The following is a 19,404-nucleotide window of genomic DNA, read 5'->3' as shown; positions in this document are numbered from 1 at the left end:
CCTTTTAATGTCTTTGTCAGGCAAGTCGATGAATACCTCATCTTCAAACCCAGTGTAAAAGCCTCTTGTGGTCCCCAGCGCTGTCCTGAGAACTCCTAGCAGCATGTACCTGAAGAGAACGCTGGCAGCAGCCGCCTGCATGTGTTAATTACACACGCAAAGCCCATTATGCAGAGAAAGGGCACCTGCTGGCAGTGCAAATGACTGGAACCTGCCCTTCCTGCACAGTGAGTAAATTGAAGGTTCATTTCTCTTGGAGATAATAGTTTTTAGATTCCATTCCGTGTATCCTCGACATAGGCACACACTTAACATTTAAATCATCTGCAGAGGAACAAGCTTCCTTCAAATCTACGTGTTTCAGTTCCTAGCACTTCACTTAAAAACGCTAGTTATCTCCGCTGGCCCTTACTCCCGCTATAATGCAGAGAGAGCCTCGCTTGGAACACTACCACTCGTAAAACTAGCCAGTCTCCACACCGAGACCCCACTTAAAGCCTGGGATCAGATTGCACAGTAAGTTTAAGTTTGGTCTTTTTTCTGCCAACAATTCTTTAAAATGCTAGGGGACAGAGGGAAGCTGCTAAAGCGCATTAAGCACCACCCTCACAAAAACACTTCTCCTCTCAGAGAGACCTGGAAGGCCAGCCAGCAGAGCTTGTCCATAGAGACAAAGGGATTGGGCCCTCCGCCTCTCTCATGTCCCTCGTCACTCGACTGTACGACCACGCAGCAGAAGGTCTATGTTTTCCTTGTGCTTTCCTTTTACTTCCAAGCCTTTGGAAGCTTCTCCTTATATTTTACAACCCTCAGTTTAACTCCAGGCAAGTTTTGGCCCCACTAATTCCACCCTTGCACGCACAGGCATCAATTCCATTAACTCCCCATTAGCGACTGTTTGCAGGGCACTGGCCTTGGAGCTATGGACCACAGGGCGCAGGACACACCTACGAAGACACCACAACGGTGAATAAAGAGGCTTCTCAGGCCACCTGGACAGTGGAATCATAGAACAGGTTGAAAGGAAGTTCAGGAGGGGAACTGATGCAAGCTCCTGGGAAAACAGGACCAGCTTTGACACGATAGGAAGTTGCTCATGGGCTGTGCCACAACTCGTCACACCATAATAGTGAATAAGGTTTTGAAAGGTTTATATTCTTTCTGAACCCACGCTGGCAATAAATGATCACTGCAGGAAAATGAATAGCTTTGCCTCACCCTCAACAGAAGTTCAGGAAAGCAAAAAAATTAAGAGTATCTTCTCCACTGTATCCTCTACTATTGGCTTCTTAATTTAAGCGTTAGCATTTAACACAGTTATGCTGAAAACAGATTTCAATTACACGATATCCAAGGTGCAGCGTTCCACAGTAACCACTTATTAGAGTATTTCAATAGACCAATGGACAATTCTATCTTACCATGAAATACCTTTTCTTTTTCCTGGCCAGGTTGGTTGCTTGCCCAATATGCCTGCATATTCCAGAGGAACAGTTGTATCGTAAGAGGACTTAAGACTTACTATACAGAAACGTGCAAACTGTTGTGAATCTAAGCGATATATATACACATACACATAATATATATACATGCAGACATATATATAGCCTTACCAACAGTAGTCCAATAGATGTGGGGGCAGGACAGGAATGTAAACATGCTGCCAGAACATCGGGTAAAGCATAGCTGCAGACCCATGAATGCAGGCAGTTAACTGAAAAACACATATTAAAACAGGATCATAAATAAGACAAAAAACAAGCTTAAAAAGGCAGAGTTAGAAGAGAAAAAGTAAAGAATCAATTCTGCTTTCATATCAACACGTTTTATTAGGAAGTATACAGTACTCTCGTTAAAATAAAGGGTACTGGTAGGTGAAGCAGGACTGATTTATGGTGGTGGTCACTGGGCTGGCCTTGTAAACAGCTGAGACCATGATTCATCCAACAAACCAAACCTGAAAAGAACACCTGGTGTTCTACAGAGCAACAAAAACTAGAAACAAACACTCAAAGGGAACCAAAAAAACAGTAAAGGCAAATCCCCCAATGCTGGCAATCCCCATCAGCTAAACATCCTAAAACTGCATGGAAATTACAACACAAACTGAAAAAATACTTGAGCTCAGAAGACAAAATGTCAGTGGTAGATGTTTCCTGAAAATCTATCATACTAAACTAAGTGATTAGATTTGTTTATTTTAAATGTTTTTTTTATCTAATTGCTCTCCCCTAAATCGTCTGAGCCACTGAATTTCTCAGTTATATTTTTAAGTACTCATTCAGAAAGGTGTGATGCTGGCAGGTACCGAGTGAGAAAGATCACAAAGAGCAAAGATCAGTGCCAGTCAAGCCACGCAGAAAATTCGCACAGACCTTCAGAGGAAATCATGGCTAATCAACCCTATTTCAAATGATAATTAATTGTTTGGAAAAGAAGAGAAGAAGAATATTTGTCACATTCAGGAAGGATATCAAAACGTGGCAATCCTCAATAAGGAAATCTCGGCAAAAGCCATAGTCAAACTACCACGAGAAGAGAATATGAGCAGACACTTGGGAAACAGAAAATAAGTAAGTAAATCAGACCAGTCACACACACAGACACATACAAGGCGAAGACGAAGAGGTGACAAGCAATCACATCCACCCTGACAGTGTTTTGCAGTGTTTTGTCTTTTAATCTCAAAGGATGCCAGCGCAAATACTACACCGTGTTTCACTGCGAGACACATTTTGAAAACACTAGTCGACAAAAGCCTACCAGTTAGTGGAAGGTGAGATGAACTCAAGCATACACAGCTTGTCCGGACAACGGGAAGGAGGGAGACCCCTGCTTACAAATACCAGAGAGACAAGTTGTAAAGGACTGAGGTCCTTGCAGTGGCCTGAAGTTGTGCAAGATGAAACTAAGCAAAGACAAATCATGACAGTAATCCTAATTCAGTTGGATGTGGTGTAACCTTAAAAGAAAAAGTAGATGACCCTCATTATTATTAATTTCCATTAAGACAGACTACTGGGTTACATACCACTGCATAAGGAACCCACGACTGGTAAAGAAAGTGGTCTAGATGAGCTCATAGAGTCTCTTAATGCTCCACATCAGGGAAAATCACCCCCAACTCGGGACGTAGCTTGGCTTGCGTTCAATGCCAAAGCCTTTATGTAATTCCAATGCCATTTCTGTAAGTAACAGAACCTGTTTTTCTGATTGAAATGCAGGTCATTAGACAGGAAGATTGAAGACAGGCACATAATTTATGTGTTATTTTTAAGGCTCCGAACAGTACAGACCTGGATAAGCAACAAGAATGCACCAAGGAATGTGGATTTTTGAGAGAATTACTGTGGTTCTCCGCAATGTGCTTCAGATAAGAACCATGGTAAGGCATAAGCTTCAGAAGAAGTTTTTCAAAACCAGAAAGTGATTATAAAGATGAATCGAAATAAGTTGTGCAATTTACAGCTCAAAACAGACACAGATTTTTTTCAAACCATTCAGAATCAAAGACCCAGTATGGAGTGTGAACCCAGACAGGACTTCAATAATGAAAATCTCAGACATAAAATCCACCAAGTTGTAAAGCCAGAATTTTAAGCTATAGACCCTGTTCACACTGCATGGCCCAAAGAATTCAAAGTACGTTGGAAAGTGCTGCCCTGCCTCTTCATTTTTAGCCTGTTCCTTCCCAGTTTTAATGGGAGCTCTGAGTTCTGAGCATTTTAAGGCAATAAATTAAAAAATCATCTCCTAAGAGCCACACATGATTTTCTGTATTTCTCTTAAACTCCCAGGCTCCTCAGTACCTGAAACAGACTGAACAAAAAGGTCTGCTCTGCATTCCCCAAGTGAGAGATTATTTGGTATATTCGGCTGTTCTTGTTCTCTGTACTTTGCAGTGGTTTATGTTATCATTTTTTATTTGGAGTAGATAAGAACTCCTGTAATATTCACAACTTGGGCAAGCCATGAACATATCTAGTGGCACGATGCCCTCTTTTTTGTTCTCTACTCCCTTCATAATAATTTCTTGGCTTCTAAGCCTTTGACTGAGTAATAAGCTGGCATTTTCATAGATCAATCTCTCTCTCTTTCTAAAAAACCTCCAGTATCTCTTTATGAGTGGCAATAATTACTTCAGTTCTTCAGACCATGACTGCTTACATGGTTAGAAGTGTTTTCTCCCATAAGCATTACTCTATATTTATCCGGGCTATGCCACACAACGTCTGCGACAACGTTTTCTCCTCTTCTTAAAAATTGTTTTTCATGAGGTTATTGAACAAGTTACAGAAAGGAGTTCTGTTGGGCTGCTTAGCACCTTCCAGGGTTAGGAAAACTCAATTTTACTCATCCTTTTCCCCCCTCAACCTTTTAGCCAGTTGGTTACTCTCAGGAGGATGAAACTCTATGTCACAAAAATGTCTTTTGTAGCCTTGAAGAATTTGAAATGTTCAATCTTACCTAGTTTTTTAAAGCTTGTTAAGATTTGAGGCATGTATTTCTTTTGCAAAGGTCACATTTACTCTTCCCATGAAAGCTTCAGTCACTCCCCACTGCAGCACTGCTTGATTTGGCAAGCATAGTAACAAGAGGGTCCCTTAAGCTCAAAAGCATCCTAGCGCTGATTACGTTTCCATAAGTGAGAAAATGCAAGAATTTCAACCAGATGAACCATTATCTTAAGGAACAAGCATATCTGAACAAGTACCTCTTCAGTCCTTCTCAACAAGAAAGCTCTCTACTAGCAGGTGAACATTGTTTCATGGTCCAGATAGGACGGAAACATCAGTCTGTTAGGACACTAATTAAAGGAAAAGTTAGAAGCTACAAAATCTTAAATTTATTCTATATTTGTGACTCATGAAACACTAAAGATTTATCTCAATCCCATTATATTTCAACTTATCTTTATATTATTCCTACTGGAGAAGATGCTCCTCTCTCACAGATGAGACAAAAGGCACAGCCTAGTTCCAAAACATGCAGCAAGACTAAAAGGGCATGCCTTCCCACTGGTGGTTTTCCTCTATACTGCTAAATCCTTTACATTTTCTGTTCTCTTCTTGAAATCAAAAAGATGCCTGGAAAAAAGTGCTGCTTAAAGATTTAATTCTTACTTAAAAATCGTTTCTATGAAGATCAAATGGATTATTGCCTGGCATTACTATAGAACATGGTTGCTGCTGTAGAGGAGTGAACTCCGTAATCCAAGGAGGGCCCTTCCAAGCCCCCCTCCAATTGGATTTAAAACTCAGCAAGAAAAGATTAAACAGAAATAATGCTCAACACTGCAGACATCTGAGCAGAACCTGTCACTTATTTTTGAGATGTACTCCCACCTTGCTACCTGGCATGAATTCAAATAACAACCTACCATGGGTAAGCACCAGCACCGTCCTTCAACTCTGCCAAGATAAGGGCTCATAAAAAAGAAATTGCATATTTGCTGGAGACCTCACCTGATTAGTGACTGCCATACAGAAAACAAGCACTTCATAATCAGGCAGCCTGAGAAATGCCCGACTGTCAAAACTACGGGAATCCAGCATTTTGAAATAAGATTAGTTCCACCACCTCAGCTTCCTGCAGCTGCTGCTGGAGACTGAAGAGAGAGCTGGGGAAGAAAAGCACCGGGTCACGAATTCACTTGTTAAAGTTTTATATATAATACTCTGAAGTCCGCAGTCGAGCAAATTAAATCAATAAGATTTTGTCATACACATAAAAGTTATAAACTGATGCTGAATCACAACAGGGCATGTTATGCTCTCTCCTGATGCACAAGCACTGCCAGACACTCATGTGCAGTGTGTACTGGAAAAATGACCACCTTTTGAGTGTTTGCACAATCTGTTTTCTGCATTACTTGAGGCTGAAAACAAAGTATAGAGCTTAAGACTGAGCTACATAAGAATGAAGCAGTGAAGCAGGGCTGTTGCAGAGGCTGTGCGTGAAGGCATTGGCACGTTAGGAGGGTGACAGTAGAGCTCTTGGAAAGGAAGAGCCCATACTTTTAAACCAGTAGCTCTAAGAGTGCGGTAGAACAAGTGTGCAAGCTCTCAGCTATGCTGCGTCACGAGGACGTTTGGTGAATGGTATTAATCCCATGTTGTCTTTTCCTAAGGATCACCGATTCCTTATCCTCAGAGCCTGAGCCATGTCAGAGAGCAACCAGAACTAACACTCAAAAAATGACAGAAAAATTACGTAAAGAATTTCATCTCGGGATGATGGAGCCAAACAGAAACATCTCAGAGATTCACAAGTTTAAGCCTTTTAAGAGACATCAGGCTTTGTGTAAGCTGCCTTTCCATAATGAGAGACAACCTGCTGCTCCCTTATGGCATACAGTTACCAGAGCTTGTTGAGGCAGGGCTGCGTGAGCAACTCATGATGGAGGAGAGAGCACTGGATGCAAGGAAAGCTCCCCCGTTTCATTTTTGCAACAGCGTGCTCTCACCAGCAGGTGGTCTTTTGCCAAGCACAGGATTTTATGCGTTTTGGTTCATATCCAGCTTTTCGTGAGTAGCTAAATCACAGAAAACGTGAAGAAATTTAACAAGAATAATGGCTTTAACATTTTGAGGGATTATTTGAGTTTCATTTTGTAGGAAGAAAAGAAAAAAAAAGTCCAAGAAAACAGTAATAAATCTTCCGGTTCAGGACACATGGTTAATAGAATATCTTATAAACACAGCCTCCTTCAGTTACCTTGAAACTTTATTCAACTTAACTATATTAAATATATTTTTAATCAGAACTTGAATTTGATATGATGTGTTATAGCACAGAATTCATTCCACCATAAAAGATTTCCTACCAGGACTGTTTAATTTTCTCTGTCTTACCTCACATTAAATTCAAGCCTTAAGTATGAAGTGTGCCGTGTCTCTCAAAGTTAAAAGAAATTAAGTGCAAATAGGTCCCTTCAACTTTTTTCTTAAAAAAACTAAGAAAAAAACCCAAAGAAGCTAATCCCCTCACCACCCTCACTTCGAGATTCGCAGTTTGGTACGTTTCCAGTTACAAGGTCTTGGCTTCCGCTGAGCACAGTTTGAAATAAAAGAATGCAGCTTGTTCCTACTGCTGGAACACGCAGAGCAGAGCGTGCAGGCAAGGCATCGCTGGCTCCGGCCCAACACTTCAAACCTGTCTTACACTGTCACTCCGGTCTTGGAGCAGTTTATATATAAAGTTGTAAGATAAGAACACACAGTATGAATACCCCTCCCTACCCAAGAACCAGACACGCTTTTATCTTGGACAGAGGCAAAAGGAAGAGAAATAGCAGAAAGATAGGAAGGAAACCACAACCCTACTCGTGAAATGGCTCATTAAGGAAGGTAAAGTGACAGGTAAGTAATTCTTCTTCCCAGGCTCTGTCACAAAGGGAGAGATTAAACCAACCAACCACACGGATTCTGAAATGCTTTGGATAGCCAGTCTCTTCTTTCCTCCTCCCTGATAATTCACTATTCTTTTCATTTTTTAGGTTTCTGAAATAAACACTGCTCTCTCACTTCGTTCGGCCACCAGGCCTGGATGCATTTTTGCTTATTTTAGCAGGGAGGACACAGAACACTTGGCAGACATGAAAGGGAAGATTTTACAAGTTTTCTATGACATCAAAACTTTATAATACTTAAATTATTTTGGGTAAATGTGGGATTGATTGTAAACATTTAACAATTATTAATAGGTTCCAGAGACTATTCTGGCTCTCCTGGTTTCATTGACCTTTCAAAACAACATAGTAATTATCATTCTAAGATTAAGTAAGAAGGCTTACTCTCTTTCATTTCTCTGCCCTGTATCAACAGGCCATTCTTACGAGATTTTATGAACATAATTCCAGCCTTCCATAGTACTTACAGTTCCATTAAGTAGTTTTAACCTCAAGCACAAAGTAGGTCGTGGTTATACAGTAAGAGTCGAGTTAATGCCATACAAAATAGAAATGGAAGCTTGTGTTTTAGAAAGGACCACTCAAGTACTTAGTCCACGGCACTGGAAAGCAAAATTAGCTAAACCATCTCCTGCTCATGATTCATAAAGGAAAGCAATCAATACCCATTTACAGAGCAAACAGAACCAAAACTTAACATTTTTTTTTATAAAGAAAATCACAATCTTATTGACTGATAAGTCTTGAAATGCATAACACAGAACTTTGAACTAAATCCAGCTGCGGGCTTGTTTTGATGTCCAGCCAGTTTGAGAAGAGAGTACTCCAGAGTATTCAGGAGCTTTCATCTCTCAGACCCTTGATGGAACCGAAAGTAGCATTAAGACTGCACCTTATCAAACAAAACTGCAAAAACGTGGATTATCAATGTCTTCTAGCCTACTCCTCCAGCCCATCCAGAGCAGGGCGCCACAACATCTGTTTGACAATAGCATTTGTCTATTTTTTTCCTGTCAAGTAAGTTATGAAAAAGGGACTCCACACAATGTTTGCACATTTATGTACCAGCCGTCCCCAAGAATTCCTGCATCCATAAAAGCCCTTTTTCATTTGAACATTAGAGGCCAACAGAGGTTCAGAACCATAGAACCGAGTTGAGGGTGCAGGGCTGAGGCTGGAAGCGGGGACTGGAAATCATCAGGTCATTTCCTATACATGACAGTCATTTGAACAACGGGACTGTGAACAGAAGAAATTATTCTGCATTTTACTTACAGTGCTGAGCTTACTACAACAAATGAGGATGCGGCGCTCGTACAGCATACTGGCATAGAGATGCAGCATGTTGTTGACATCAACTGCTACAAAATACTCTGTCAGATTTCGCTGGGAAGAGAGAAAATAATTTTTGATTAATGACATTACAAAAACAAGTGTCCGTAACAATAAAAAAAACCCAACCATATTCCATTCTCTTATTCCACTACATCCAGTACGTGGCTTAACAAAAGGAAGCAGTATGTCAACCTATGTCAGAGTACTTTTTAATTACAATGGCTTTCCCCTGACTTTTGGGAAGCTACGTCTTGGAATAATAAAATTGATGACGTTTCACACACGGCTTCTTAAACACAAGATATTCTCTGAGGAAAAAATACCTTCTGTCACTTCCATGGAAACTTCAAAGCTGCCTGATAAAACACCAAAGAATTCTCACAACCCAACAATAAAAGCAGCTCTCTCAGAGGATCATTCTAACACGACAAACACAAATGTGAGCTCGGTCTACACTACAACAATTCTGGTAACTGGAAATACCTGCGGGCATTTAACACAGAAGCTGAACACAGTCACACAGGCTGCGTGAGCTCCTCCCTGCGTGTGCGCACACACACGCTCCCCTTGGAGGAAGACAAAGACACCTCAGGGCTGGGAACTGAGGAACAAGAGAAGATTCTCTCTGAAAATCGCAGCACGTGCCCATCTCTGATGAAGAGGCAGGATTCAACCATCCAACTTTACTTAAGTGACCAGTGTGTTCATACACTATAAAGAAAACTAATTGCAGTAGAAGAATACTTTAAGCAAAGCACATCTGCAATCTGCCTTTACAGTACAGATAGGAAGAGCTGAGAACTGAAATTCAAAAAAGAAAACCAAGCAAGCTGCACAAGAGGCTGTGGCCACTTCATCCCACCAGCCAGCAACGCTATCCATTCGTCATCACCAATGTATTGCCCTGTGCAAATTCTGTAGAGACATGAACCACACCTCATTTAGTAAATAATTAAGATGTCTCCTAATAAACAGCAGAATGTGATCGTAAGATCTTTACCAAAACTGGAAAGCCACCACGTAGGTAACGTCATAAAAAAGTCTTATGTTATGGGGGGCTTTTACAGAGCAAGACAAACAAAAAAAGCTTTTCATTTGTAGAGGGTATTTTCACTTCTTAAGCCACAGAAATTAAAAAAGGGTGGATAAAAAAAGGGGGAAAGGTAACACTCCCTAATTCTGCATTTTGGGGTATTTGTTTCCAAGTAGCTTCTTCGAGATCTGAAAGGGTTGCTATATCATAAAGTCAGTCTTATACAAAAAGCACATGTGAGAGCAAAATTAGATTAGTCATGAATTCAAGTGCAATCTTAATCATCGTTAAATAAAAAAGTGCAGAAAAGCAAAAAGCAAATATGATTTAGAAACTTAAAGGAGCTCAACAAAGCCTATTAGCACTTTTGACAGATCCAAAGATAACTCCAAACCCACCAATACTTGGCCTAAGAAGTCTGCCAAGATGCTTCATACTGTGCAAAAATATGTTCCACAGCTTGTGATCCAAACACAAAGAACTAACGGCAAATTAAGCATTGTATTCGGAAGACTTTTGTACCAGTATCTAGAGGGATAAAAACTAAGCTCATTACAGTTAGCTTCAAACATGTCAATATAAAACAATCACTCCGCTCTTTGTTACCAAAAAGCTTCAGCCACAGACAGGTACATTCAAAGAAGGGAAAAAAAAAAAGCCAACACAGTTTGCCAAAAACCTATTAAACTAGCATGTACTTTTTCTGTATTTCTCATCCCATCTGTGCTGATTAGCATGATATTTTTGTCTAAACATAAGCTGTCTTCTCTACGGCTCTTCTTCCCCCTCTCACCCGTCTTTCCACGACGCCAAAACACAGTGCATGACGACACGATTACTGCAAATAGTGTGAATTAAAAGAAATTTTCAATAGTGCTGAACTCCCTTTGCTGCCACCCAAATAAGGGGCACGGCAAAAGGAGCCCATAACCCCTGTCTGAGGATGGGGATGTGCGTGGGCACGGGTGAGGTTACAGGGCTCCAGTGTCTGCTAGGGAGAGGAAAACAGACAGGGACTCGATTTGCAATTACTCTTTCGTTGAGTTTATTGTAGTGAAGTAGTGGCTGTGACACACAAACGCACCTTCAGATGCAAAGCTGTACGAGGTTTTAGTCTTTGCTCTCAGGAATTTGCCAGTGACACCTGCGAAGCATGTGGGCTGTATGGTAATGTATTGATACTGAGGGAATTCACGTGTTAGCTCGAAGTTTTATTTATAAGAAAGCTGTCATCTTTGAAGATGAAATTGGGACTTACACATGTATTTTGAAAGACATGTCTCGTAAGTGACAAAACCATGAATGAGTTAAATAAATACAAATGAAAGCGTTCCAATTCGCACTGTAATTGTTGTGTGGGTTTTTTTTCTGGGATTTAAACCTTTCTTGGGAGAATAAGAAGTGGGATTTTCAAAATAAAATACGGGAACAGGTATCCCAAACTCCTCTCTTTCCTGAGTAAGAGTGCTACAAAATTCCCTTGTCCTTCTTTCACAGTTCACTCTTAGATCCATCACCAACTTGATCACTTGCCATCTGATATCAGTAAACACACATGGACATTGACTTGTGAGATAAGACTAATACTCATGTATTTCTCTTCCACTGTCATCTAATAAAGAATTTCTCTCTGAAGGAAGAAACAAATAAGCTCTCTGCTCTGTAAAGAGTGAAGTTTGAACACAGTGATGTGGATTACAGCTCAGTTATTTTAGTCTGCTCTTGAATGGCTTCATTACAAGACTTCAGTCATTTTCCAATTAGAACTGGTCAACAGAACTGAGTCAGGTTCCCTTCCCCATCCTTCTCCTGGCAATGCCTTCTCTTGTTTAGAAGTTTGTTTTCCGTGAAATATCACACCTGCAAAATCTAACGTGGGTCAGGTAATGTGGTGTGCAGCGAACACTGCTATAATGCCATGCAGTTGTTGGGAGACTAAAAGTAATGAGGACAATATGCTTCACAAATGGTGTAAATAGGGGGAAAAAAAAAAAAAAAGGTGGTCGGAGAGGAATTTTAAGAACACCATGTACCAAAAGATATGTGCTATAGTGACTGAGAAGTCAGGCATTTTCAGGCATAGAACTGACTGATACAAAACCTCACCAGAGCATCAACACAAGGAAAGGCCATCGTTTCAGACCGCTAACTCACCCGACAGCAGCAGGGAACGCACAGCCTTGTGCTGCATCTCCTGCAACAAACCTGGCTGCGCTCTGAGGGCACGATGCATCTACAGGTCCTTCATATAACTCACACCTTTTGAAAAAGTGAATGCTTAGTTGTTACATAAAAGCATCCAGGCTAAATGTTTGTGTGACTCATTAAACATATTGATCTGACACCAAGTCAGATAATCCCAGGAAGTCTGTTAACATTTCAGATGGAGTGCCACACAGCTCCCCATTCATCACTACACACGACTTCAAAGTTGGGCGCTACTAAAACTTCTGCTAATAAGGGTTTTAAAATGTAATTACTAATAAGATATGTAGAATTTTTAATAAATCAAACAAATTGATTGAAGTCCATGAAGATTTATGCTCATTTAATGTCTTTGTATTATTCCCAAACGTGCTTCAGTTCTACATGAAAGTTGCATTAGCAGACAGACAAAATCCTCATCAGAAATCACACAATACTGGTTAGAATAAAAGAAAAGAAATACCTGAGAAGTAGAAGCCGGGCAATGTAACAGCAGCTAGACCAGTGGATTGGATTTGAAATTCTTTCTTATAGTAAGCTCTAGCTTTTTAAATCTCTGTGCGTGTGTTTATCTATGGGCATATGCATTTGTTCAGTGAACGAAATGTCCTTCCACTTCTGCTCCCAGCGGCGCCCCCGCTCACCCAGCCAGAGCAGAGTCCATCCCTCTGCCATCGCAGCCCAGGATCCCGGCACTGCAGTCGCGTTCCCTCTGAGGCGCATCAGCACCACTCAATGATTCACAGAGGATGCTTTTTAGCATCACTCGGCACCCCCTCCCAGCAAGGCTGCGCGTTCAGCTTTCAAAGGCTTTCCGAATCCTCTGGCCCAAGGCCTCTGCTTTTATAACAGCCTTTGATTCACGAGCATTCATCATGTCTCCTGCTACAGTGTTTGGGGAAGCTGACTCATACCTTTGACTATAAAGCGAACAGCATCAGCAGACACAAGCAAGAGAGCACAGGCTATACTTGCTGTGCCTCCCAAAGCCTTTGCCACGCGGTGTGCTGTCACACTTCTCTGTACCAGCCCAAGCAGGCCCAAGGCAGCTGGTTTCTTACCATTTCCAGCTCCTCTCTCTCTGCCCTCCAATGTACCAGCCTGTAAAATGGAAATAAGCTTCCTTCCTTGCTCTCCAGGTGATTTGAGGCTTATCAATCAAAAACTGCTGAAGTTGAGATGAGTAGCATAAGAGATTAACATAAAATATCACATTGATAAACAAGTAACGTCACGTCTGCATTAGGACAAATCAGATTCCAGCTTGCTGGCTGGTTTAGACCCGGGAACCAACTCCTGATTTACTCCTGATATATGATATTTCTAAAGAAATCAAGCACCTTAGAGGAAAATGCACATCTATCGAATTTACTGACAGGATCCATGTCAGTATGAGAAGTCTACAACACAGAAAAGCTAGCAACTATGTTTTTAAACAGAAACAAAAAGCCCCAAATGTTATCTGCTATACAAATCATCCACGAATGACATTAAATGTCTTGATGATTCCCTTTTCTTTTTCCTTTCATCCATAAATGGAGGTACACGGTGCTAAGGCACACCACAACATGTTCAAGAAAGAAAATGGAGATGTCAGGCATAGAAATCTGGCCAAGAGCCACAGCAGGAGCATATTAAAGAGTATTTAAGAGAAGCAAATGCCAGCATTGTCTTCCCACAGATCCATCATCTGACTAGAAATCTGAGGCATGCAGAAACACATACAAGACAACTTCATGAGGCTTAGAAAGGCTCCAAGAAAAGGGCTCTAGAGAAACCAAGCATGCTTGACATTTTCAGAAAGCCGGGGAACAAACGGATCATTCTGACCAGTCTCTCCTGTTGTTCTTTCAGAACGGTCTCGCCGTACGATTAGCAGAGCTGCTTTTCCCTCCCTGTATCAACCTGTCCATTAGTCCTTTATTCTCAGTACATCTCAGCTTTTAATCACAAATGCAGATCATCCACTCTGAATGCTACTGCGTAAATGCAATACAGAACGAGATGCTCTCACAAAGACAAGAGCGACCACCTGAGCAGCTGCAGCTACTGATGTACCTTTAAAGCAGAGCGCCTAGATGTTCATCGGAATCAATACAAAATGTTTTAAGTAAGGATATTCCATATCTGAATTCTGACAGCATCTTAAAGAACAAGGCAAGTTAATACCAAAGGAGTATTTGATCTTTCTGAATATCAGCAATATGGGTGTTTGAAACATCAAACTCTTCCACTGAAGATACTGAGTACCAAGACTAAATCCTTGGCTTGACTCGTAAGCAGCCGTAACACTTTAATAAATAAAACCAGCATATTTTTTCAGATCAAATGCATTTTTTCAAATGAAATGCATTTCAACCCAGTATGTTATCTCTTTCCAATAGGTCCCAACAACCAGTTCCCAAGTTCAGTCGTTGGTTTCAGTTTTGTGTTATTCAGGTACTTCTGCAGTCAGCAATATGATGTTTTCCACCCAATACTTAATACAAATTAACCACCTGAAGCTTCCTTCCACATTTAGCACTATTTTGCATTATATAATCTATTACCAGGCCAGGGGTAACCATTGTTATCTATTTTGGTGCTGATATTAAACAGAAACGGTGAAGCTCACAGTCCTCTAGAGTACTCACATTTTCAGGAATACTCGGAAGCTCTCTGATGTCAGGCACGGTAAAGTAAGAGTGCTAAAAAAAGAGCAAATATTTATTATTGCAATATCGTCAAAAGCAATCTAAATTTATTACTTGGTATATGGAAAGCCTACATTGGTTTCACAATGTCATAATCCATCGTATTGTTACATTTTATTAATTGCCTGCATTCCAAGAGACTGGGTTGACTCTAGGTCCCAGTGTGACCAGGCAGGACTCAGGTGATCAACCCTCCTTGGTTAGAGCTTTAGAGAAGGAATGGGCAGAATGCAACTGAACTGCTTTTGTACATCAATATTGTATACAACTTCTATTATTTTGAAGATTTTCACAACTTGTCTTGGGGCAACTTATTAATCACTCGCTGAAGCTCCAAAGGCTGTTACATTCTTGGCATAGTTCCACCATTGGCACAATTTTCTCATCTATACATCTCAGACAGTGCAGTGCTTCAGGAACAGTCGCTACACCCGCTTGCTATTTCGGGTTAACAGCTACACTGAATATAGACACCAAATGTATAAATACCATTTTTGGTTTTTTTGATATATCCCTTTCAGTTTGGTCAAAAAAACGCAATGCAAAGATACATGAAGAGTATAAGCAACTATGTCACATATAGGAACCCCAACCCCAAAACAGCCTTATAAACAGCCAAAATAAAATGCATGAGACAATGGCCAACAGTCCCTCGGCTGCTTTTTTATATCCTTTCTTGCTTCGTTGCCCATGAAATGTCTGAAACAAGGGGAGACCCGCAGCATTCCTTGAAACCACTGGTATGAAAAAACTGAAATACCCCAAATGCTTATTGTCTTCCGTGACAGCTCATCCCCTTAAACAGAAAAGCTGCTCACATCGGAGTCAGCCTCAAGAGGAGCAGGACATCACTCCTGCCAGCGGCTGACCCAGCCCGGCCAAGCAACTGCTACCTGTTGACTGACATCACAGGCTGATGAGATGAGACTAAGTTGCCTGTTGCCAAAAAGGGCTGTAAAAGGAGGAATAAAGGAAATGAGAGGGAGAAGAAAACTGTGACTGCAAACACCACCAGTTTTCATGTGAGCTACATGACCAGTTGGCAACAGCAGCGATGAACATCTGACAGATTCCTTCAGTACAGCCTGGGACACAAGGCTGTTGTTCAAAAATGAGCTTGAGGTGGAAAAAAACAAGACTAAACTCAAAATACAATCCCATCATTAAAATCCCCCAACTATTCTTTCAGTGGTCTTTGATTAATTTTCTCACAAGATAAAAAGAATTAAATAAAACCTTTTTTGTGTGAGACTTTTTCTTGGCTGAGGAAGAGGAGAAGGAATCAGAAGATGTGATAAGTCAATACTCCAATCGCTGCTGTGACAGGCATGTCACTGGTTTCGCTGCTTGCTTACCAGGCCTGTCCACCCCATATACTTGCAAGACCTAGAAGTTCTGCAGAAGTGTGAACAATAAATGTGTTGCTGCTCCATGATCTCTTGCAGGCCACAGATGAGACGGTGAGAAATTTCCATGGGGAATATACCCAATCTTCCTGCAGTCAAGGAGCAGCATTTCAAAGACGTCTGAGGTTAAGGAAAGGGAAACAGGGCCTCAAACGCAAAAAGCAGAATTTCACAGCTCTGTGTCCTCACAGGAAAACAACATCTGCATACCATGTTCCAAGAAGGAGAACTACTTTTGACGTTCCTCTGTTGGGATAAATGTAAATTCAGCACCTTAGTTGACATCTCTCCCGCTTCACTTACCACTCCAAGATGAACAGAGGTTCCTGGCTCAGGGATGGGAAGTTTATGAAGCGTATCTAGGAGCTCACTCCTTTGACTATCCTGAAATAAGAAGGAGAAAAAAAAGAAAGAAAAGGAATACTAAGTAGGCATTGCTATAACAAGCTAAACTCCAAGACGGAAGGGCAACGTTTTTGGAAATGCGAGTTGAGAGAGCTTACAAGTGTAAAGAAAAATGGGAGAACAGATTTATACATTAGACTATGAAACAGAAATAAATGTAGTTTCCTTTGACAGCTGGGTTTTATAACATGATTTTTTTTTAAATACCTTTTTTGTTTTCTACACGTATTTCTACATATTTCTGCAACCTACTGAGTCGCCAACCTATGGCCACACAGTGACGCAGCTCAGGGCAACTGGCTCTCAGCACAAGTTCTTTACAACAACTCACTAGTTTCGGGTAAAGCCAAGTGTATTTAATCCATCGGGATGAAGATGCGAACCTAAGTGTCTCTACTTCAAACATGAATAATTCTGACAAATGCAAAGTACAATTATTACCACTAAATCATAATCAGTCAAAGCAGTGACCTAACTGGGGAGACTAGATACATAATATTTTAAATACATGAAACTAGGGTAGGTGCTGCAATCATACAGGTGATTTCTCTGTATCGTGAATTACCATTTGTCAGCCTAGCAGCAGATTTTAATGACTTAGGTCACACTTTTTTCACTGTCTCAAGACTGAATTTTACAAGCAAAACAGCATCTGAAGATAAGGGCAGATGATGCTACATGGACAAGCATTTTGCATAAGTAAGCCGCGTTCTACACTGACTCTACACAACAAGTAAACTCAGATTAGACATCTACCAAAGATTCAAGACATGCTGCAAGACGGGAATTGCATGGATGTGCTGCTAATCAAGAAGTCTGCATGGTATGGGTGGCCACTGGGAAACCATTAACTTGTTTATGTGTTGGTCGCACTCTTGGACTTCCTCTTTTCCCAAAAATTATTTAAGAGAATATTTATTTTTCAAAGGCACTTGCTAAGCTTTCAGCTTGGCTGAGTATGATCTTCTTTAGAACTGCGTAGTACAGATTAATAATTGACGTGGTCACCTCCAATACAAGTCCTTCTGCAAACAGCTCATCCCCTCTCCCTTGATACTGTGTAGGGAAAAGAAAGGTTAGTACTTTAGAATAATACCTGTCCTTTTGCTGAATAATCTGCCAAGACATTGAGCAGCTTATAAAAGACTTCAAACCACGGGAGGTAACTGCAAAAAAGAAAAGAAAGAAAATATATATTTAATGAGTTAATGAATCCAAGATTGCTGGTCTTTACTACATCCCAACAACAGCCTCCACTGGACATGACACATGCTAAATATCTGCTAGGAAACTCTCATCAGCCTTTCCATTTGAAGGAGCACACTGCAAAAGGTGGCAGCATCCCTTTCCTTTGAGGACAGGGTCAGCATTTACCCTGCTGAGAGCTTCCAGGCCCTGGAGGGCACCGAATGCCAACTGCAGAATCCTGGTACAATGGACTTTCTAAATTGCATACGCAGTGTCTGTCAAACCTTATTCCATCCCCTATACCGTTGTGTTTAGCCCAGCTCCTAGTTAGGTCAAACACAAACTTTACCTTTAGTAAATTTCCGCTCAACTTACCAAAGTAATAAAGAAACAAAATTAAAAGACAAGGATGCAGAAAAATTGCATCGCTTTCATTTACATTACATTTCCACTCCAGAAAATAAGACAGACAGACAAGTTGTTACTTTTCACTACAGTGTACTTTGGTACAACTTTCGTGCCCTATTTTCATGCCACAGTTCTTTATTTCAACTCGGATTTAAATACCAGCAAAGAATTTCCCCTCAGCTGCAGCAAACTGGGAAGCAAGACTAAGTGATGCACAGACTGTCTTCTTTTAATCGCAGATGCTTTCTGAAGCAAATGTATTCTATTTTGATAGAGTTAAACAGGAGTTAGAGTTTTTATAAAACATGACTCCATCCTGACAACGATAAAGAACCGAGTGCCCCACGGTTCCCAACTGTAGAGCTTCCAGTAACAAATGAAGTGAGAAGCTAAATATGAGACAGATAAAGTCCACGGCACTCCATCAGTAACATTTGTTTGAAGCCTGCAAACGCTACTGTAAAACGTTAAGTAGCTTATCAAAATATACTGATAAGCAACTTAACTTTTCATGTTATATGACAGTATTATCATTTAAATTAATATGCTGTAAAGCGTCTTTATAAACTATGTATAGAATAGAGCAGAATGACAGACAATTACCACTTTAAACAGCGTTTAGGTTTGGCATTGTATTGTAAACAATCAAGAAGGATTAGTTACAAGATAAGTTTCTTTCTTTCTGTTTAGTTAAATAAACCTCAGCAGAGTTAAAAGCCATTACAAGAGTAACAAGAAATCCTCTCAAAACATATCTGCTAAGTAGAGATTAAGAACCTGGTAAACAAAGCCTAGCAAAGCATCCATCAAAAGAGTCTAAAAAGACAGAAAACGGAGAAGGCAGAAAGCTCCCTGGCAGTGTGAACCCAAAACTCCTTTCAGGAGGGCATAAAATTCTATTTACTTGATCAGGGACCTTGCTGGAAAACTACATTTACAGAATTGAAATGAGAATCTTTTAAAATATTGTGTTTATGACATACATTGCAGTACAAAGGCAATGAACAAAAGCCAGTTGCCTCGGCTTCCCGCCTGCCGGGCTGCCCTCCACCCGGCTCCCCACTCTGCCTGACACACGGGGTGCACGTCCACCATGGGGACGCGCCGAGCACTGAGCCAAGGCCAGCTCAATTCCTTCGTCCAACATTTACTTCTCTGTCCCGTCGGTGGCCTGTCCGGTCCCAGCCAACCCTCACCTTGCCACAGAGTCGGGGCCATTTCTTTTAATACTGCAGTACACCAAACATGACAGATCTGTAGGTTCTACCCAGGAGAGCCCTGCACCCAAATCTAGTTTTAATTCTTTTGCTCAGCATCTAG

At 40.9% G+C, this 19,404-nt stretch overlaps 1 protein-coding gene across 1 annotated transcript in view; it reads right to left on the bottom strand.

Annotated features, from left to right (window-relative positions):
* The window catches only part of DENND1A (DENN domain containing 1A), a 154,504-nt gene that overhangs the window by 58,539 nt on the left and 76,561 nt on the right, over positions 1 to 19,404 (bottom strand). Inside the window, exons 6-10 of the mRNA XM_054083890.1 lie at positions 17,585 to 17,654; positions 16,387 to 16,467; positions 14,618 to 14,671; positions 8,687 to 8,797; positions 1,614 to 1,714 (exon numbers count right to left, since the gene is read on the bottom strand). Coding sequence (XP_053939865.1) covers positions 1,614 to 1,714; positions 8,687 to 8,797; positions 14,618 to 14,671; positions 16,387 to 16,467; positions 17,585 to 17,654 — 417 coding nt within the window. The remainder of the gene's footprint in view (positions 1 to 1,613; positions 1,715 to 8,686; positions 8,798 to 14,617; positions 14,672 to 16,386; positions 16,468 to 17,584; positions 17,655 to 19,404) is intronic.

The sequence above is a fragment of the Cuculus canorus genome, chromosome 19 (genome assembly GCF_017976375.1).
Source record: "Cuculus canorus isolate bCucCan1 chromosome 19, bCucCan1.pri, whole genome shotgun sequence".
Taxonomy (NCBI): domain Eukaryota; kingdom Metazoa; phylum Chordata; class Aves; order Cuculiformes; family Cuculidae; genus Cuculus; species Cuculus canorus.
Note: the sequence above shows the minus strand (reverse complement) of the source record. Positions and strands in the feature narration are given on the sequence as shown.